A 22,719-nucleotide genomic window follows, 5' to 3' on the forward strand; every position below is an offset into this window, starting at 1 on the left:
ACAAATGAAGAATGCACTTTGTGCTATAGTAGGTATACACTGATGGTCTTTTTTTCAACATGCTTTTTTTTTTAAAAACGAGTCAAAGTGAGACTCCAGTGCATTTTTTTTAATCTATGTATTGGCTGGCTGACTGCAGACCGATAGTCACTGGCCTTTACAAACACTTCTAGCTTTCTACAGCTTTACAAAGTTCAACGATTCTTCTTAGGTCCCCTTAAACCTCTACTGATTGAGCCATGTACATGCAGAGACCTTTTGTGAATACAGTCAACCCTCGTTTATCGCGGTTAATCCGTTCCAGACTCTGCCTCAAATGAATTTCCACGAAGTAGGATTCTTTATTTATAAATTGAATATTTTCGCAGTTACAGCATAGAAAACCTGTTTACAACCTTCTAAATACCATTTTCTAACATTAGAGCCTTCTAGACATGAAATAACACCCTTTAGTCAAATGTTCAAACTGTGCTCCATGACAAGACAGATGACAGTTCCGTTTCACAATTAAAAGAATGCAATCTTCCCCTTCAAAGTGTGCGTCAGGAGCAGAGAGAGCGAGAGAGAGCGCGAGAAAGAGAGAGAGCGCGAGCGAGAGAGAAAAGCAAACAATCAAAAATCAATAGGGCTTTTTGTGCTTTTAAAGCGTGAGGCACCGCCGGACAAAGCAGCTACAAGGAAGGCAGCAATGTGAAAGTATTCTTTCAGCATTTTTTAGAGTAGTGTCTGTATCCTCTAGGCAAACAGCCTCTGTGTAAACAGCCCCTCTGTCAGGAGCAGAGAATGTCAGAGAGAGAGAGAGAAGCAGAGACAAGCAAACAATCAAAAATCAATACGGGCTGTTTGGGCTTTCAAGTATGCGAAGCCTTGCACAGGAAGCATATCGTAAACCATTGAGGAGTTTTATTTAATATGTAATACGTGCTCTGATTGGGTAGCTTCTCAGCCATCTTGCAATAGCGTCCCTTGTATGAAATCAACTGGGCAAAGCAACTGAGGAAGCATGTACCATAAATTAAAAGACCCATTGTCCGCAGATATCCGCGAACCAGCAAATCCATGATTTATATTTAGATATGCTTACATTTAATATCCGCGATAGAGTGAAGCCACGAAAGTCGTCGAAGCGCGAAATAGCGAGGGATCACTGTAGTATGAAAACAAAACTATGGCATTTTCTTTCATAGGATAGGGCACTTTAACCACAAACCTGAATGTTCTTACAACTTGGAATACACCACGAGATAAGACATTATCTTTTTTATACATATGTAAATTAAATAACCAGACTCATCATTACTTATTTCAAACTGTATACAGCAGACCCCCGCGAAGTCGCGGCTCAGAGTTTGCGGCCTCAGTCATTCTCGTAATTTTCCTTAGAACCTAACTAATAATTGTTAGCGGAAATTGCAAATATCCTCCACAATTTTTATGGCTTTTTTTATGGCAATACTGTACTGTAGAGAGAACAGGAAGCAGGTGTAGAGAAAACCGACTTGGGATGGTGAAAGTAACCAATAGAACTTGAAACTGCAACTCTAAGCAGTCCCTGCAGTGGCTCCGATTGGTCTTCTGCTGAGGATGCTGGGGCTGTTGCAGGTCAAAGGATGTCAGCGTGGCTTTTAAAAAGGGGGCAGGTGACCCAAAAAAAAAAAAAGTTTTTGTAATTTGTGTTTCAAGTTCCTGTCTGCCTTCTATTGGGCTATCTGTACTTATTCATTTTGTCCTGGATTGTTTCATGCGTCTGGATTGTCTGCCGCCTGCCTGTGTACATGAGGATACGTGGATTCATGGCCATCCTGCAAAGAAAGAGCACTCCTGAACCCGTCATCACAATTTCAGGAACTACCGGTAGGACTATCTGTACATTCCAATTCAATGTGCGGATCTCTGGACTATCTGTTTTCATCATTATATTTCATTCGTTTGCTGTTTTTCATGATTTACTCTGTGTGTTTTGTTGTATTTAATGTGTGATCGCCGTAAGGGGAACAGGGGTGGTATCATTGTTTTCTTATTTCATTTGCTTACATTACATTCTTTATTTGCGGTTTGATTACCGGTTTGCTTTGCTTTTGTCTCTAAAGGCTGGGTGCGTCCTTGGAATCCTTACCATAAAATAAAATAAATCACCGTCTTCGATTGTGGCTTCTCGCTCGACGCTAAGTTTACTTAAGTCTGAGCAGCGCTTGTCCATTTTGGGTTTTTGCTTTGTTTCTCTCTTCACTGCACCTGTTTCGTGCGGTTTTAGCACGCAAGGAATGTGGCCTGTGCTCCCCTATGATGTTTGTTTATTGTTTAATCGATAACTAACTGCATGAGACATGTTTGAAGTTCAAACTGCACTAAGACTAGCCTGCAAGCATCTGCGCTTCCCTCGGTCCGCTTGCATACAGCCAGTTTAGGCGCAGTTGGCTCTGTGATTTACATCCATGGCATCAGTTGCACTTTGTACGTATTGTTCCAATAGTTTTTACAGTTTATTAGCAGTGTGTAAAATGATTAGTGTTGCAGTAATTGTGATGCTCTTTGCATGGAAGAAAATGTGTTCTGTTAAAATTTCACTTTTTCTTTGTGAATTGTGACTTTAAAGTGCAGCAAAAAAGTATTTGGTGTCCAGGGATGCATTAACCCCCAAGTATGTGGCAGTTTAAGAGTTAAAGCCCCAAGATGCCGCTGAAACGAGCTGCACCATCTAAGGCTTCTGGCAATGAAAACACGCTGGCATGAATTACAGTACATATAGCGGTAACACCTATTTTACATTCTAGCAGTACAGTATACAGGTTTACCTTTAATTTCAAACTCGACTTAATACATTACCTAAAAATAAAGAATGTAAAGTGTTTTGGGGGTATATTTAAGGTTTAAACTATGAAAATAGGCATTTTTGTTTTTTTAACCACATCCAAAATTTGCGGTTTTCCACAATTCGCGGGTGCTCTATGAACGTAACCCCTGCGAATTTTGGGGGTGTACTGCAATAGGCAATTACTTGTTTGGGTCTATTCTTTCTATGAATATATACACACAGAGAGTGTGTGTGTGTGTGTATATATATATATATATATATATATATATATATATATATATATATATATATATATATATATATATATACATATATATATATATATATATACACACACACACACACACATATACACACACAGACAGTAGAGTCTCGCTATCCGACAAACGGGCCGGCAGAATGTCGGACAAGCGAAAATGTTGGATAATGGCAGATGTTAAGAAAAAGCCTATTGAATGTCAAACTGTGTTATAATTTTACACATTACGAACCTAATAATCACGTTTAACAACAAAACAGAATAAATTAACTGGAAAAAAAAAATTAACAGTTACAGAATTGTCTGAAGTTAAATGCAGTATGTACTGTACTTAAAAGTTCAGTCTTGTGATGATTTAAAGACATTTTTGATCGTAGTCTGCTTTCCTAACGAGTGCCGTTTCTTCGCTGTCAAGTCTCGCCATCTTTGCAGCATCATTATGACGATTCCTGTAGCAGCTTCTTGTTGCTCAATGTAATTAATTGCAGGTTCTAGAGCCTTAACTCCGTCACTCATATAGTCAACATCCGTACGAGCATATACTGTTTACTACAGCATTGTGACTGCACGTGTGTGTTTGTGCTGCAATGTGCAAGTCCCAGTCTTGCACCCGAAAACACAAAGCTGAGTCTCAGTACTTTAGCAATACCAGCTTTAAGCTTGAAACAGCACCAGCGCGGTTACTTATTATGGCAGGATCTGCCATTCTAAAATACACAGACACAGCAGTCAGGCAGGTCGGGGAAAAGTAATAATGTGCCCTGCGCATTTATAATGTTCCTTGTATCACCTATCGACAGCAGGCACTTATAGCATGTCCGTGATCTTTTCGGATTCGCTTTTATGGCAAACTACTACAGCGCTGGGAGACTGTGATTGCTTTGGGATGCTCTTCCGCGTGTTGTCCCGCTGGGTGGAATCCCACAAGAGTTTAGAAACTCACTCACACCAGCTATGATGCTTTTCAAAGGTAAAGTGCCGGTTAATTTGCTCAATGTATTTTTACTTTATATTTTGTATTAATCATTTTTATATGAATAGTTTTGGGTTGTGGAGCAAATCATCGGAGTTTCCATTATTTCTTATTTGGAAATTTGCATTGGATATACTGTACAAGTGCTTTGGACCGCAAGCACATTTCCAGAACAAATTATGCTTGTAAACCAAGGTTCCACTGTAATCTGCGGTAGAGTCGGGAGCAAAAAAAACTAGACTGCGCTAAAAACTTGCAGTAATGGTTGCGCTTTTTTTTTTTGGCATGGTGGGACGTCGGATGATACGGAATGTTGGATAAGCGAGACTCTACTGTATATGTATTTATGTGTGAATGAATATATTTGAATACACACAGGTACAGTACTTAGTAACACACCGTTTTGGCAACTATCACAGCTTGTAAACACTTCTTGTAACCTATCTTTCAAGTCTTCTTTGGGACATTTTCGTCCATTTGTCCTTGCAAAAGGCTTCTAATTCTGCAAGGTTTTGGACCGCCTTGTATGCACTGCTCTTCTGAGATCTAGTTACAGATTTTCAATAATATTTAGGTCAGGGGACTGTGAGGGCCTTGGAAAAAAACAGTCCGCTTGTGCCTCATGAGGTATTCCATTGTAGATGCTGTGGTGTGTTTCAGATTACCTTGTTGTATGACCCATGCTGTTTTTAACTTCATTTTTACAGGTGTTTTTTTTTTTTTTTCAGTCAAACAGGGGTTTTTATTTGCCTTTCTAGCAATCCAATGAGCAGTTCTTTTAGGAACTTTTCTTACTCTTCCAGACCTCAAAGTGACATTCACCGTTTCAAAATGAGGAAAGTCACCTGAAAACACTTTGCTATCTTCTTGTAGTGTTCTCCTGCTTTTTTAGCATCTATTTTATATTTTTCAGAGGCGTGCTAGGCAGCTGCTTAGCTGCCCATTGTTGGGACAATGTTTGAGGAGTCATAGAATTTATACAGCGTTGCACTTCGCATTACCCGGGGTTTCCTAATGATGACTGTGAACAAGCTGTAGCCCTAATGAGCTAATTAGGGTTTGAGACCACCTTGGAAAAAGTTAACCGAGACCTCAAATATCTTGGGGGTCCCAAACTTTGGCATGGTGGTTCTTTTCTTTTTTCACAGTATAACTGTACAAAAAAAAAACCCAACACGCTAAGCTTGCATAAAATGCTGAAAAGAAATGTCATCTTTAATATTGTACCTTTTGGTGATCAATACATCCACTGCTCATTTAACTATTCACAGTAACAGACATTTTAAGCAAGGGTGCCAAAACCTTTACGTGTCACTGTAAATTTCACAGACCACCATTCTTAAAGTCATCTACCTGCTTATTTCACTTCATTCAATTAAGTGCACATTTCACTCTATGCGAGTACTGTTAGCTAGCTTCATGAAACGTGTAGATGCAATCATAATACTGCATTCAAGCTATTCTTTTTTTTTCTGGTGACATTGAAAATTTAGGCATTATTTACAAAAATAAGTTGCTCTTTCAGCCGATCAATGTATATGAATACAAAGATAACAAAACTTAACCTGACTGCAAGAAACCAATATAAACCAGAACACACTGATAAAAAAATAAAAAATTAAAACAAAAAATAAAGCCTAGCAAGGACAAATGCATATGATGCAGAGATGGGAACTTAATGCCACTATTGCTGGAAAACCTATGCTTATTTGACAATGAGCCATATTTTGCCATACAAGGCTACAGTTTGTTTTACTGAGAAGACATTTCCATGGTTGATCATTCATTGTAGCCTAGACTAGGGTTGCACGGAATACTGGTACAAGTATTAAAAATTATTAAAATGGAATGGTATCAGCATTTTAGGATTATCGGCACTGAAAGTAAATGTCAACTTTGCTCTTGATCCCCACCTTCCTTCCTTTGACACTTGGTAGACTAAACAAAACTACACACTACGAAGCGATCAAAACTACAGAAATTGATTTGGCATGATCTGAACTTCATAGCTGTCAAGAGGGAAACAACATAGTGTGGTGTGATGATGCAGTGCACCAAGTAGCCTGAAGTAAGACTTGGTGTTTTGGAAATATCTGTTTGCTTCATAACTGTATGGGTACAAGTACTGAGAACCAAAAGCTGATATAATTTTAGTACTGACCCAATACCAGCCTGGACACACTACTCCATTGATAGAAACTAAAAAACAAAAAGGTTCTAAAACCTACAAAGATCAAAAAAAAAAAAAAAGACAACTTTAATGATGGAGGGTTTATTAGCTCATTAGTGGCAGCCTCATACCACACATGTAAGTTCTATAAGTCACAGTTTTAAAGATTGTCGCAAGGGGGTTTGTTTCACAACCCGGGTAAATGTATTTTTCAAACCATTTTAGCAGTGTCATTCTAAACTGCTCCAGATACATGCTTCATTTCATGACATGCTAGCTTAAGGGCTCCTAACTTGTACCAGCATTTCTTAAAGAATGGCTATTTATATAAAAACTCCAATGATGGTAGTAACTGAACAGAACATGCACATTGTTGTTCCAGGAAAACATTGGAAAAAATCTGTGATGACATGCCTTCAAAAAGTGGAAGGTATGTTTACTGAAATCTAAACCTTTATTATTATTTTAAAGATGACATTTGACAGGTTTTTAGGCTTTAGTTTCGGCTTTTTTCTAATGCCTATCAACTCAAATTGTATGAAGCTGGGGAATACTGCATTTTTTTTTTCTTTTAATATTCACATATTTCATTTAGCACCACAGGTTTCATGGGTAATTGTTAATTCATGGTACAATAAAAAAAAAAAAAAACACCAAATTATTCAAGTATCAGCCTAGTGTGTTGTCTATTAACTATATAAATATGATCTTACCTTCATTTTATCCATTATGGAATTTGTACCCAAGATGTTATATTTCTTCTCAGGGTGTTCAACAGAATACTTCATAGCCCAGGTGGTCTTGCCTGCTCCAGGCAATCCAACCATCATCAGGATCTTTGTATATATATATAAAAAAAAATAAAAAAAAAACACAAATATTTATATTTTTATATTTAAAGACTCCCTTAAAGGACCACATTTCTGTTGACTAGATTAATGATAGCAATACACTGCAGAGAGCCCAGAAAACAAACTTGAAACCAATATATAGAGGGTGGTGATTAAATTTAAATTGTTTTTAAATGAAACCTGAATATATGCATCTTAATACTACATCAACTACATAAAACATTTACATCACTTGCATTAAAAATATTTATATAAGCAAAACAGCTTACTTAAGTTCCTCACCTCACACTCAGACTTTCCAGTGGGGCTGTTAGCACCTCTGATGCGATCTTGTAATGGGACATGCTGGATCAGGGTGTAGTCTTCTGGCAGTAAAAAGTATGGTTCTTCTTTTTGCCCAAAATTAAATTCAATGGCACAGTTCTTGACCAACACATGAGGGAAGAGTGCACGACCTCCAAGTACATCCTTTCGAATCCTGTAAGCAACACCAAGCCACTTTCCATTCTTCGTAAAGGCAATTTGAACATCGCCAGCAGATTCAAAATCCTGTATGGAAAAGTAGAACAGGAAAAACAGTTAAATATGTAAGCTGTTCTCCACAGAAAATGTCAAATTATCCAACAATATTATGATCTTACTTCATAAGTAAAACAATGCCAATAAAAAAACAACTCATCCTATTTTCAGATCACTTCAAATCTATGGGAGAGATTTTAGGGCTTCACAGATATGGCAAGAAATCTTTCACCTTTTTTTATTGCATTATATAGTAACCTTAACAGTTTGTTACCAGGAAATGGGGGCTTTTACACAAATTATCCAAAAATAAAATTCTCTGTGGTATCTATTAGTTCTTGCATAGGCTTTGTACACTTCAGTACATTTCATATTCCAGGACTTCATGACTTTCCCAGGCATAAGAATTCAACATTACTTTACACTCTTGTTCTGAATATCTACAGCAAAATTACATGAACCTAATAAGAACACACATGAACTCAAATGTGTAACCCATTTTAAACGGCTGACAGCCTACATAATTGAACATTAAAACTTATGCTATTTACCCAGAGTAATGGAAAGCACTGCCATATTTATGCAGGGAGGGCCATTGCATTTAAAAAAAAAAAAAAAACATTTTCTGGACAACAAACATGCCATTATACATATGGTGTGCAAAGACCAGAGATGAGCCAATGCTGTGCATCTATTGCTTGCACACACAAAAGAAATCACTGAAAAATAAAAGCATCATTTTGCTCAAGCACTGTTTAGAAATGCAACATTTTAAAAGAGCATGTAAAAGAAACTTGACTGGTTGAGACACCAGTGACTCTATACCAGTGTTTCCCAAACTCGGTCCTGGGGACCCCCTGTGGCTGCAGGATTTTGTTCCAACCGGATTCTTAATCAGTGACAACACCTGATAACACTGATTTCATTTAATTAGCTGGTATTTTTTTTTCTTTTATTCGACATTGAGAAAAGCACAGCAGCATGATTTTTACATTTATAAGACATTTATAAATATTTGTGCTTTTGCTATAGATTTAAATGCTTAACTCTCTTTTGTTGATTTCATTATACTTTGCCCTTTCTCTGTGCAGTTTTTCCCCATTCGTTGTATCTTAATAATGACAATTTAAAACAAGCAGATCAGACACCCAGGCAAACAACACTGAATAATCAAAGGCTACAACTACTTTAGAGTCAGACCCACTAATTAGTAAATAATGGATTAATTAAACAATTAGAACACCTAGAAAAGTAGAATGAAAATACTGTTAAAAAGAAAACAAAAAACATTCCTATATAACTGCTTGGTACATTTTAATATTTTTTTTTCTCAAACTTAGTTTTCTAATATCTATATTAGTTCCCTAAACACAGAACTTGGGAAATATCAGTTCACTTAATTAGCCCAGGAGTTCAATTAAAAAAAGAAGCTGGTTGGATCAAAAACCTGCAGCCACAGGGGTCCCCAGGACCGAGTTTGGGAAACACTGCTCTATACCTATTAGGCAAACGAATGATCAGAATTTTTTTTTTGTTGCCATATTCAAGTAGTAAACTGTTGTGAATTAAAAGGTATATAAGAAGTTTGTCTATGCACACTGTAAGATTCTCTATGATCTCACACACAAAAAAAAAAAGTTACCCATGTCTTCTCCATGACTTGTATGAATAATGTTTTGTCATCACATTTAACACCCATAGGATTTCAGATACACACTTTTCAAAGCCAAATGAAAACAAAGATGGCGATATTGTAGAAGTATCACTAGCCCGACTAGATATCTCAATAGCGGCTAACTCACTAGCAATTGAACAGCTCACTGGGGTGGTGGTCAAATATGAAGATGGAATTGCAAAATGTCAAAAAAAATTAACAGAATTACTGCCTTCCTTGCTCGTTCTCAGGTCACACAGTTTACCTCCTTTCATACGACTTTTCATAGCAGACTAAAATATTTTTGCAGTTAGCATTTTCAAACCATTTCATGTTAAAACACTCTTCCTGGCATTCTGACTGCTCAATAAATCAGTGACAAGTCTAATTTGAACACCACAATTTACCTTGCTATTTACCAGCGAATACTGACCCAACACTAATAATTCAATGTGCAGGTTAACGAAACATATCTATATTCACCAGCAAGCATTCACACACAGAACACAACAGGTGGCGGTATTAATGAACGATGTCAAAAATATGAATACGTAATGTGGGAGTTTTGTTTTTATAGGCGATAATTAGAAGTCATTAATATTTTTAATGACTTGTATACCATTTAATTTTTATAAAAATTTCAAGGACTTTTCAGTATTGAATTTTGTCTGGTTAATTTTTCATTGACTTTTCAGGCTGTCCAGGACAATTAAACCCTGCTTGCAGAATCAACATGTTAGTTCCTTGATGCATAAGAAGTTTCATAAAATTATGGTACAACCAAAATGTTTTAAACTAATAAAAGTAATGTGAAAACAAGAGTTGATTTAAATGGTATAATATTACAATCCTTACAGACTATTCATTGCTATCTATAGGCAGTAAATTAATGAACACTGCTTTTTTTTTTTTTAATAATATATTCAAAATTGTTTACCAGTCAAATCATTCTTTATAAACATACTTCTGTCACTGGTGATACAGTGTACAAAACAATGACAACTAGAATTTTCAGACAAATCAAAGTCAGCTTTAAAAGCGGAACTAAAAAACAGCACATTATTCTGAGCAGGAGGACATCTGCTGCCATTAGGTGTGCAAATCATAAGTTTACCTCTATGCATGATGCAAAAAGTCCTACTTATCTGCTGCATAATCCTATACGATTAGAACTAGATATAAAATGCACATATACAATATCCTTGGTGTATAAATATTAAAAATAAATAAGCAAACAAATCCCATGATACAGGGATATAAAATCTAAATTAAAAACTCAAGGAATATTGAGTCAAATTTATATGCATTGTGTTTTCAAAACAAAACCATCTAAACAAAGAAATGCAACCAAGTAACATCTACCACATCTTTATATATAATACGCTACCATTTGTCTGCCCAGGATTTTAAATCACCTGTAGCAAACTATTTGAACTATTGACCTGGAATGGAATTTGGTACACATTTACTGCTTGATGTCTATTATCTGCTTTCAGGGTGATGATTGACCTCCAAGTGTATTTCTCTCTTTTTATTTTTAATTTTATTTTATTGTAGAATCCACTCTCTGCAGCGGGCAGGCACCATTCTCATCCCTACCACCTTCGCTGTCACTTCCCCTACCTCTTCATATCTTAAATCATTCTTGAGGCAGATTGAAGACTTAAGTGCCAGCTTAAGAGAAAAATTCAAGAAAATGAACTAAGCAATTGCAACACAAACACTGACTTAATTAGTTTTAACGAGAAAAGATGCGGACAAAAAGAGAAGCAGCGGGCTGCTAGGATGGAGAAAAGAAGAACTGCTCAGGAAGTAACAAGCCCATCAACCTCTGAGCAATCGAATGCTAAATGTACAATGAGAGAGGATGAAAACTAGGATTGCTCACGATTGTAGTGCGCCACTACTGATTACAGATGAAGTCTGCAACTCACTAAAAACTGTTACTAAGTCATTGCTATAATTTCTACATTGGGTTTTGTTTGTATGACCACCTGCTTGTTCAGGGGCTTTGATAAATTCCCTGAAGGGGAGTGGGGGGGAATAAATCACATGGATACATAGCAAATAACATTAAGCTTTGTTTTTCTTTATATAGTTGGGCAACCTAAAAACTAAACATTACTCCAATTGTAATGCATTACATAGAAAAGCCTCTTTCCATAATAGTGGCCACTTTGAAATGCTCTTTATAAAACTAAGAGAAACGGCATACATATGTTGTCCAGTTGAACTTATAGTGGAAGAAAGGGAACTCCTGCAACAGAGAAGCACACCTTTAGCAGAAATTTGAAAGGAAGCTGCCATAACGAGTTCAGGTTTTTTTCATTTTTTTCTTTTAACTCTTTTAGGGCGGATGTCAACATTTGTTAACACTTAGCCCTGAGGGCCGATATAGACATAAGTTGACATCCAGGGGTATAGGGCAACAATCAGCGGTAAACGTTAACAAAACCTGGCATTACGTTATATGGAGACTGTTTGCTAGGAGTTACGACACTTGACGTCTAATCCGTGTGTGTGGATGAGTAGAAGCAAAATACTCAATTTGTATTATTTATTCATTGTGTATTATTGCTGAATTGGACTCTGAGGCAACGTTATTCTGGGAAGACTAGGCAGACATGGATCTGTAGGATGCAAGCTGGCTAGTGGACTTCTAAAGAAGCCGTGGGCCAATGGACACTACAGACAGCATTCTAGTGGACGCTACAGATTACCAAACCAGCCACTCAACTACTTCAAGCTGTTTTTTTTCCCCCCCAGAAAGTGCCTTTCAGCTTAGGAGAGCCGAGACAAACAAGTACGTAATAAGTATGTGAATTTAAATGCTGTAGAGGCTCATGGAACATAAAGCAGATTAACAATTGTCATAAATATTTTATATTGATTTACGTGTGAAACTACTGGTGTGTGTACTTTTAAGAAAACTGTCTCCCTGGAAAAAACATTCAGCCCAGGGACAAAAGGGGGGAAAAAAAAAAATTAACTCAAGAGTTAAATAAAACAGAGTGCGAGTGTGGGAAATGAGTAAATTTGTATTTAGTACAGCAGCTCACATTATAATAGGGGGGGAAAAAAAAAAAAACTCACATGCAGCGGCAGTGAGGATGAGGACACTGACATATTAATTTGTCTTACAAAAATGTGGAAGTTAAAAAAACATTGCAGTTTATTTACACAAAAATGCAATGTGCACCGTTTGCAGTTATGCAAAGCCTTCAAATGTGCTGGTGGTCTGTTTGTGTGAAGCTTTTCTGAGCAACTGTTAATAAATAAATGAGTGAGTAAGTGAGTGTTTGTGTGTGTGCATGAGTGGAGTGAACTTAAGGCTGACGGACATGCCTGCACTTTTACTGTGCATCCCCTAAAACATTTTCAGCTTTGCCAAGTGAAACAAATATCTAGAAGAATGATCAAAACAATGGTCTTTGAACATGGATAAAAAAAAATGTTAATTGTAGGAGGGAATCGCAACACTATTTTGTCATTAATGAAATTATCTTTGACACTAACATGTCATTTAAAAGTGCACATTACAAAATTATCCAACACATGTTTATCCATCTTAAAAATGTTGGAAAACTAAAAAAATGTCTTCTAAACGTTCAGGATACTAAAAAAAACTTAAATGTGTGCATTTATTTCTAGTAGGCCTGACTACTGCAATGTGGTGTTCACTTGCTGCTCAGGCCTTGTTTAAATAACTTTTAGTTAATTCAAAATGCTGCTGCAAGACTTATTACTATTTACAAACGAAAGTGCACATTAAGATTTGAAGCTGCCCGTCTGTTTACGGTTCTAAGGATTACTAAAACAACAGTGAGGGGTCAAGCTTTTAGTTATAGGGCCTTAAAACTGTGGAATTGTCCGTCTGATACACTAAGAGGTGCCTCTTCAGTCTCAAATCCAAGCTGAAGACTCACTACTTCAGTTTAGCCACTAATTAGCTTGTGTATTCTGCACCTCTGCTGTTAGTCATCAGTACTTTAACAGAAATAATACAATACTTAAGAACTGTTATTAACCCTTGCGCCTATTCGTTTCGCTTTTCGGTATTCTCTGCTCGACTGCTAAGTTTTTTGCCAGCCTATAGAAAAGTCATCTCAGATAAACAAACACTGGAATCATGAAGTAGAAGAGTCCTTTAATCAGATTAGCTTTCCCAACACCGACTCTACTGTAGAATGGCCAGAAGAGGGAAGGCTGGTTGAGGTCTCTAGGGCTCTGTCTGGCTTGTCTGACTCCCTTTTCTACAAACTGGCAGTGGTTGTACAATTAAATAGACATTGTTGTTTTTCATTTATGTTCATTAATTTCTACTTTGTTTTTGATTAATACAAATAAATGTGTATCCTCATGTGTGATAGTTCTGTATTTAGCAAGTGGTATCTATTCATGCCTTTTGCCTTGCAGCTTGTACTGTTGTATTTCTGAGGTGGCCTCAATGAATTGGCCATCTAGCTCTGTGATGAGGATTATTTGTTTTCCATTTTGTGTATTGTATTTAACCATCTCATAACTTATTTAACCATCTCTGAATGGTTTTCCCAAACATTTATTTTTTGGGAGTTTATTTTTTCTTTTCTAAAGGATTCAACCTGGGGAATGTCAAAAACGGGGCCTGTTAAAGCTAAATGAGGCATTCCTTGAGTGATTTTGGGCTATACAAGAAATATATTACTGTTGGTATAAAGCTTAGAAATGTAACTTTTAAACATGACTATTTCAGGCAGTATGAATTATGATTTTTGAATGAACCAAATAAAACTGGTTGTTTTACTTTTTTTATTTTTTTTTTTAATAAAAAAATCTTATATTCCCATACAAATAAAACTGAAATCAAGCTCTGCCCCCCAGCAATTGCAAAGTACTTTTTTCCCCTTGGACGATAATTTAAACTATGTATAGAATATATACATACTGCTTTATGTTCATAGATAACTGTTACTTTGCTGCCAGTGGCATATTTGTGTGTTAGTGTTCAGTTTTCTTAGCAGATCACTCATTTAAAAACAAAGATGTAATACCTGTCTTTCAGCCAAACACCACACTGTTTTTACTTAGTAAAATATGTGGCTAATATGGCAGACACAATGTTTGTGTAATACAGTGTGCGGTTTTCTTAGCAGATCACTCTGTTACAGTATTTATTCGCCGCTACATTATATAGAAAATATATGCACTGGTACTGTACCACATTTTTCATTTCTGTGAGATCACCATCATACAGACACAGTTTATTGTTGAACCAATATGCTAGCTATGTGGGTAAGAGTTGAATTCCACTGCAAAACGAGCACCAGTCAGGTTTCTCTGGCAATTGCCGCAATAAGTGATGCAATATTGAAAAACAGCTGATGCTGCAGGACATGTCACCAGTGCCAAAGCAGGTGGAAAAAGGAAGTGTCACTTCATAGAACTGCAGAGCCTACGGTGTGCCACACTGCCCAACTATGGACATAAACTGTTTTGGAGAAGCGGCACCGATACGTTCAACATGTATGTATGGAGATAATTTGTTTTCTTAATATTGGCTAAATAAAAAAAGATTTTTTATGAGCTTTGTATTCATTGTGGTCTGTAAAAATTCTAGCAAAGGAATGCAATTGGGCAATATGGCACAATACACTGATTATTGTGCAAACAGAGTGTCTCCAGAACCTTTTTTCTTCTGTTTGACTTGACAGGTCTTTGGCAGCATTTTGTTTGGGGGTGTTAACAGGGGTTATCAGCACATCATGCTAATTTATGAGGGCAATTCAAAATAATTTTACAAGATAGAAAAAAATTACTAAAATAAGTTTATATCTCAAAGCCCTACCCAGGGGACCATATTTCAGGGGCAAAATGTTTTGGCCAACTGTATAATGTTTTCTGTAGTTATCTTTGAATGTTCAGAACCACAGATTCTTTTCCTTCCCTTAAAAGCATTTTAATAAATTCTTAAGTTTCACCACCTTTCATTTTATATTTTAATAGCAGGAGTACCCGGCGTTGCCGGGGAATTTATAACCGGTGAATTTCCCAAATGAAAGAAACAGAACATAGAAATAGAACAAACATTTTTCTGATTGACATTTTATTACAAGTTCCTCCACTCTAGATTCTGTGTGCTGTGGTGTTTCTGATGCCCTTGAAACAGACTTTGTTGTGGCATCTGAAGTAGACCTTCCAATTCTACATCTTTTTTCGGTGGCATGGCTATATTAGCGAAAAGCAGGACAATTATAATGTGTTACATGCTATTACGTACGGAATAAGCATCACAGTGAGATGAATTTACGTTATTTACAATACGTCGGAAAGCGAACAAATGGCACCAGTCAGTCAGAAAGAGCAACACTGAAATCATACTGTCAGTGGGAAAGTGAGCAAATACAAATCCAGAAAGCCATTTAGAAAGAGTAGCACTGAAACCGTACTAGGAAAAATGGCGGGGAGGGGTGCTCTGTTTGTAAAGAGCGTCTGTGTTGAACTGTGCTGCCATCTAACGGACGATGGCGATGGTAACTACAGAGAGAATTGACATACAACCGCTGCTGTGTTTGGGGAAAATGGTGGGGGAAGGATGCTGTCTTTTTAAGGCGAGTGTCTGTTCAAACGTGGTGCGATATAACGGAGGTTGGTGAATTAAATACAGCATTATCAGTGCATGTGGGAGTGTGACCCATGGAAACGTGGGTGTGTCAGCCAATCACTGGGTCATTCACGTTTTACATCCATATGGCAGTTCCCCTTCACCCGACCAAAGCAGTCGGCCTTCTCATACTTGGACACTTGCACCATCTCTTGGCAATTTAAAGAAACATGGGGAAAGAGCGACGCACAGGTACCAAACGTGCCGCTAGATGGCGCAGCTGTGAACGTCTTTTGCGATGCGTGTGCCAAACGTTGTGTCGGTAAAAAGGTGCCCTGCGCTTCATCATGAACATTTTTCACAACCAAACATATCCCATGACCTCCTCCTGGTCACAAAGGAGCCCATCCCCAGTTTGGTGGCAATCGGACACCCGGTGCAGATTTGTATGGCAGACAAACATACACACACACAGACTCTGTTTTATATATTAGATTGTAGCAGTTTGTGTAGAATACAAAAACAAACGAACAATTGGGGAACAGTGTGTGCAAAGTCGATGCAATATCAGAGCATGGTTAACTGCCTAAATAGATCACTTTATCCCTTAGGCCGCCAAGGATTAGATTTCTTTTAACTTGAATGTTAAAACATTTGTTTAAATATTTTTAAGTATATGTTTACAGAGATGACAATACTTATTCAATTAACATTCAATGGTATTTGTAACATTTCACTGTATACTAGAGATAGTTGAGTTTAATGCACATAGAATTGAAACTTACTTGAAAATTTTTATTGAGTTACATTATGTACTGTATTGGGTATCATATTTCAATACTTTGTATCATATCAAAGTTTGATATTTTGATATTGTGACAACCCTAATAGACTTTCCCTTCCTGCTGTATTTTGTGAATTTCCCCTTGGGATTAATAAAGTATCTATCATTTATGTTGACATTTCAGTATTTAGATGTTTATTACATTTAATAAAAAATTTTTCTTGTCAAAAAACATTTGTCTTGTTTTCCCAGGGTAAACATAATGCTAAGGAGGTTAATCAAGCGATTTTGCTGATAGCGTTATAAAGTAAATAAAAATCACATTTATGGCATTTACACAGTCATTTTTCTCAAGGAAAATGTCGCTGAACCTGTGCACAGCTCCATAAAATGCAATGTTAAAACTTACAATAAAACAACCGATAACATCATTCTCTCTGAATCTCTCGCCATAATCCTCAAACTTGCAGTTATGAGATTTTTTGCCAGTACCTCCATAACCATAAGAAAATTCTTCTTCACCTAAAGAAATATTAAAATACACCATATAACATTGTACAATGTCAACAAAAAAAATTCAGCCATGATGTCTAAAGTTTAAACACACACACAAAAAAAAAACCAAAAAACAAAAACAAACCAAAAACAGAAATCTTACCAAGCTGGGTGCTACAAGAATCCAGTGACCAACCAACTCTCACTACATGTGGATCTGGTTCACTGGCTGGAAGGTGCTTGACAGAGATCTCTTCATTGATCTAAAAAGTAATGAAAATATTTGCATAACACACTAAAGTAATTACTCAAAAAAAAATTGAAAACTGAGAATTTTCAACTGAAAAAAAAAAATAAAATTTTGAAAGCACAAAGCTTCTTCCTTACCTTAAGTTCAAAGCAAACTCTGCCCTTGTTGACACCATAGGACACACGTGCTCCAGACCAGAGGTATGCAAACCCTTCAATTGTAAGCGGGTAGCCACTGTATCGATCACGGGACACTTTAAAGTGCAGGTCACAATTATCTATAAAAAGTAAAAAATAAAACTCATTAAAACATTACTAAGTTCACCTACATTAATCTTCAGTCTTCCAACATATGCCAATTGCAAGCTCTGCTTACTAAGCAAAAGAAATGCATATTATAGCAAGATCTGAATCTAAAAACACCAGGATTCACTGATAGATCTGGCTCTGTATGTTTTGTGTCTAACACAAATACAGAATTGTGTAGTGTGTTTGGTATTAAGGTTGGGCACTTTAAAAAATTCAAAATTATCTGAATCAAACACTTTCCAAATTATCAAATAACTGGTGACTGCTGGGGAACAGATGTGCTAATTCACATCTAATAAAGTCTATACAAAAAAAAAAAACCACACACCACAACTTTTCACCAGACATCATATACACTCACCTAAAGGATTATTAGGACCACCATACTAATGCGGTGTTTGACCCCCTTTCGCCATCAGAACTGCCTTAATTCTACGTGGCATTGATTCAACAAGGTGCTGAAAGCATTCTTTAGAAATGTTGGCCCATATTGATAGGATAGCATCTTGCAGTTGATGGAGATTTGTGGGATGCACATCCAGGGCACGAAGCTCCCGTTCCACCACATCCCAAAGATGCTCTATTGGGTTGAGATCTGGTGACTGTGGGGGCCAGTTTAGTACAGTGAACTCATTGTCATGTTCAAGAAACCAATTTGAAATGATTCGAGCTTTGTGACATGGTGCATTATCCTGCTGGAAGTAGCCATCAGAGGATGGGTACATGGTGGTCATGAAGGGATGGACATGGTCAGAAACAATGCTCAGGTAGCCCGTGGCATTTAAACGATGCCCAATTGGCACTAAGGGGCCTAAAGTGTGCCAAGAAAATATCTCTCACACCATTACACCACCACCAGCCTGCACAGTGGTAACAAGGCATGATGGATCCATGTTCTCATTCTGTTTACACCAAATTCTGACTCTACCATTTGAATGTCTCAACAGAAATCGAGACTCATCAGACCAGGCAACATTTTTCCAGTCTTCAACCGTCCAATTTTGGTGAGCTCGTGCAAATTGTAGCCTCTTTTTCCTATTCATAGTGGAGATGAGTGGTACCCGGTGGGGTCTTCTGCTGTTGTAGCCCATCCGCCTCAAGGTTGTGTGTGTTGTGGCTTCACAAATGCTTTGCTGCATACCTCGGTTGTAACGAGTGGTTATTTCAGTCAAAGTTGCATCAACAAGGCATTTTCGCCCACAGGACTGCCGCATACTGGATGTTTTTCCCTTTTCACACCATTCTTTGTAAACCCTAGAAAATCCCAGTAACTGAGCAGATTGTGAAATACTCAGACCGGCCCGTCTGGCACCAACAACCATGCCACGCTCAAAATTGCTTAAATCACCTTTCTTTCCCATTCTGACATTCAGTTTGGAGTTCAGGAGATTGTCTTGACTAGGACCACACCCCGAACTGCATTGAAGCAACTGCCATGTGATTGGCTGATTAGATAATTGCATTAATGAGAAATTGAACAGGTGTTCCTAATAATCCTTTAGGTGAGTGTACAGTGACATGCAAAATTTTGGGCACCCCTACTTTAAATGTCCGTTACTGTGAAGAGTTGAATGAGCAGAGGATGAAATGATCACCAAAAGGCACAATTTTAAAGATGACATTTCTTTTTAGCATTTTATGCAAGATTAGTGCAATGTTTTTGATTTGTACAACTGTACAATGAAAAAAAGCAAAGGAGCACCATGCAGGAGTTTGGAAACCCCAACATATTTGAGGTCTCTGTTAACTTTTACCAAAGTCTCAGACCCTAATTAGCTCATTAGGGCTATGGCTTGTTCGCAGTCATCGTTAGGAAACCATAGGTGATGCAAAGTGTGAAGCTGGATAAATTCTCTGACTTCTCAAACCTTGTCCCAACAAACAGCAGCCATGGGCACCTCTAAGTAGCTGCATTGCACTCCTCTGAAAAATAAAATAATTGATGCTCACAAAGCAGGAGAACGCTACAAGAAGATTGCAAAGTGTTTTCAGGTGGTTGTTTCCTCATTTTGTAATATTATTTGATCCCTCAACCAAAATATTATTGAAAATCTGTGGACAGACCTCAAAAAAAAAAAAAAGCAGTGTATGCAAGAAGGCCTAACAATCTTTCAGAATTAAAAGCCTTTTATATAAAGGACAAATGGGTGAAAATACCCCAAGACAGACCTGAAAGATGCTTGGGTTGCTACAAAAAGGGTTTACAAGCTCTAATACTTGCGAAAAGTGGGTTTTACTAAGTTCTAACCATGTCAGGTGGTTAAACTTTTGCTGTATCTTTAACTTTGTCTTTTGGTGATTAGTTAATCTTCTGCTCACTTAACTATGCACAGTAACATTTTAAGCAAGGGTCCCCAAACTTTTGCAAGCCACTGTAAACTACCTACTTCACTGTTGCATTCTTGAAGGTCCATTGTTCTTGAGATGCTTCTGTGTGGCGCCCAGGTACTAGTGTTGGATTGGCACTAAAAGTTTGACTTTGGAATGAATACCAATATTTGACCCCCATTCTGGTACTGAAATTGTTCTCAAGCAAATAATGGAGAACTCCAAATTCCAGTGTCACTCCAGCATCCCTGGTGCACTGTACAATTGCTAGCTTCCCTGTGAAGTTTCAAAGAATGTGGTTTTGCTGCATGTAGTCTACATAACAAAAGTTTTTCCACAGCAGGAGTACCAAGTTGAGTGGATGAGGGGTTGTGTGATTTAAAGGAAAGCCGATGTTTACTACCAGTACTGAAAATACCATAATGGTGGTACTACACATTTTTAAAATTTGTGCAATCCAGCCCTTTTCCAGTAGTGGTACACTGAAGCTATACTAGGTATTGCTTAACATTTATAAATTTCATCTTTTACACTTTCCAAATAAATTAGAAAAGGTTTGAAATGTATTTTCCACTTATGCAATGCAAGGTTGACTTCTTCCTTTAAATTAAAAAAAATTTTTTTTTTTTTTATAAAGCAGGACATGAGGAATGACTTGATAAATTTATTGACCTTTCTAAATTGGTGGTGGTTTCCGAATATAAATTCATGGTATCTACAACATCATGAGAGAATAAAAACCATTTGTAATATACATTAGAGTTCATGAAAAAGGTCCACAGCATTTACAACAGTATGAAGACATTTCAAAGAAATTAAATAAGCAAATTAAAAGTAATGTGAAATTTGGCAAGAGCTAATAAGTCCTGAAACGAAAACTGCCACTTTTACTTGACAAACAGTGGGTTCTGCTGAGAACTAGTTTTTGATTGGTCATTTAAAATCATCAATAGGGCAGACTTAAAACTAATGAATTACTTCAAATTCAATGTGATATAAATAAAAAAGTGAGCGCATACACTTAACATATAGCATGATGCAATGCAAGCAACTCAACGACACATTGTACTGTTCTGTAATATACCGTTTGCCTATCTGACTGCTGAAAATTCTTGATCCATTTCAGACACAGGATGATTTTAGAAGCATAAAACAAAGTGTGGAATGGCAAGGCAAACAATACTCTTTGCGTGGAGGCAAAAACTAAAATTGTACAAGACATGCTTTTTTCTCTTTAAACTTCTGTTTTAGAATCCTTGTACAAGTTTAAAATGTTTCCTAACATTAAGCAGTGAACTTTTCGCACAGACGATCATAGGGAGTATCAAGCAAGCGCTGGGCGCGCACACACAACAGTTTAACAGCAGTAGCCAGCTGCAAACTTCAAATTCCCATATTGTTCTACACATGCACATTGGTGGTCAGCAGCTCTGGAGCAGAGTATGGTCACTGTCGATTTGCTGTTTACTCTGCACAAGAAGAAACTAGATCATCCATATTATTGAAAATAAACATATAATAAATTACATGGACACTTCAAAAAGGTACAAAAGAGCACAGGCTTCACCATACTGTAAGATGCTACACATGTGTGGGTTCTCTCTTTCTGTATATTTATTCAATTACTAAATAAGCCTGACTCTTTCAGAGGTTCTAGAAGTATTTGCTTACAGGTAAATTAAAACCAGAATGGGACAATAAATTTGAAGGGCACACACAAGTTATATTTGGAGAAAGCATTTAAACTAACCATATAGGAGAAGCAAGTTTACCATTTTTCACAACATTGTCTTTTTGCAAACCTTTCACATCCTCAAAACTCAGTCAGTTTGTGCGTGGGGTAGAGTGTCAGTACAAGGAAGCAAAAGATTTCACAGTTTTCTCACAGGGAGGTTAAAGGTAACACGTAGGTAGATTGATTAAACATGAACAGTTTTAAGTTTATTGAATATTTACATTGTGCTGTTAAACTGTGTTGGAGTATCGCCCTACCCAGGGAGATTTCCTACTTTGTATTCGATGCTACTAAGTACTACACTCAATGCCACCATGGCCATGAAACCAGACTGAGTACAGGGACCATTGCTCAGGCTGCAGTTTCCCAGCCTACTCTCCCAGTCACCAATATTTATTGATTGATTTGTCAGGTTTTTGACTAAAGCAAAGTATTAATAAAAAGGATTATACGGTTTTCACACAAAAAAAATGCTGAAATGCACTTTTGAAAAGATTCTTGTGAAAATTCATAATGAAATGTTCTTTTCAGTTAAAAATGAGAAATGTTACATACACCCTTCTTCGAACTCCCACACACTTCAGTAGGTATGAATCAGGGTGCCGCCTTCTTTCTACCTGGCGGCTCCCCTGCTTCTCCCATTGGGCTTCGCAACAGGGGAGTTGCCCTGCCTGCAGACCGAGTCTTGGGTTCTTTCCCCAGCGGCCAGGGCGCTCACGCTAGAGCTAAACCAGCCCAAAGCCTCCTTTCGACAGCCAGTTGTCTTCAATAACAATCACTGCAGCTCCGTGATCGCTCAGCTGGAGCGACCGCTTTCTTCAGCCCCACTGAGCATCGGCAAAACACTCCTCTGCAGGGGTTCACCTTACAGCTGCCCGTCTTTGCTCCAACGAATCTGCTCTCTCTCATTCACTCTCCTGCACCGGCTTTCCTCTACCTGCTTCCTTCTCCATTAACCTCCCGTTCTTTCCCTTTCCTCCCCCTAACCGCCTCATGCT

At 37.5% G+C, this 22,719-nt stretch overlaps 1 protein-coding gene across 1 annotated transcript in view; it reads right to left on the minus strand.

Annotated features, from left to right (window-relative positions):
- hnrnpul1l (heterogeneous nuclear ribonucleoprotein U-like 1 like) overlaps positions 1–22,719 on the minus strand; it is a 76,718-nt gene that overhangs the window by 22,151 nt on the left and 31,848 nt on the right. The window contains exons 6-10 of the mRNA XM_039768243.1: positions 17,488–17,627; positions 17,264–17,363; positions 17,015–17,127; positions 7,351–7,617; positions 6,931–7,053 (exon numbers count right to left, since the gene is read on the minus strand). Coding sequence (XP_039624177.1) covers positions 6,931–7,053; positions 7,351–7,617; positions 17,015–17,127; positions 17,264–17,363; positions 17,488–17,627 — 743 coding nt within the window. The remainder of the gene's footprint in view (positions 1–6,930; positions 7,054–7,350; positions 7,618–17,014; positions 17,128–17,263; positions 17,364–17,487; positions 17,628–22,719) is intronic.

This window comes from Polypterus senegalus, chromosome 11 (genome assembly GCF_016835505.1).
Source record: "Polypterus senegalus isolate Bchr_013 chromosome 11, ASM1683550v1, whole genome shotgun sequence".
Classification (NCBI taxonomy): domain Eukaryota; kingdom Metazoa; phylum Chordata; class Cladistia; order Polypteriformes; family Polypteridae; genus Polypterus; species Polypterus senegalus.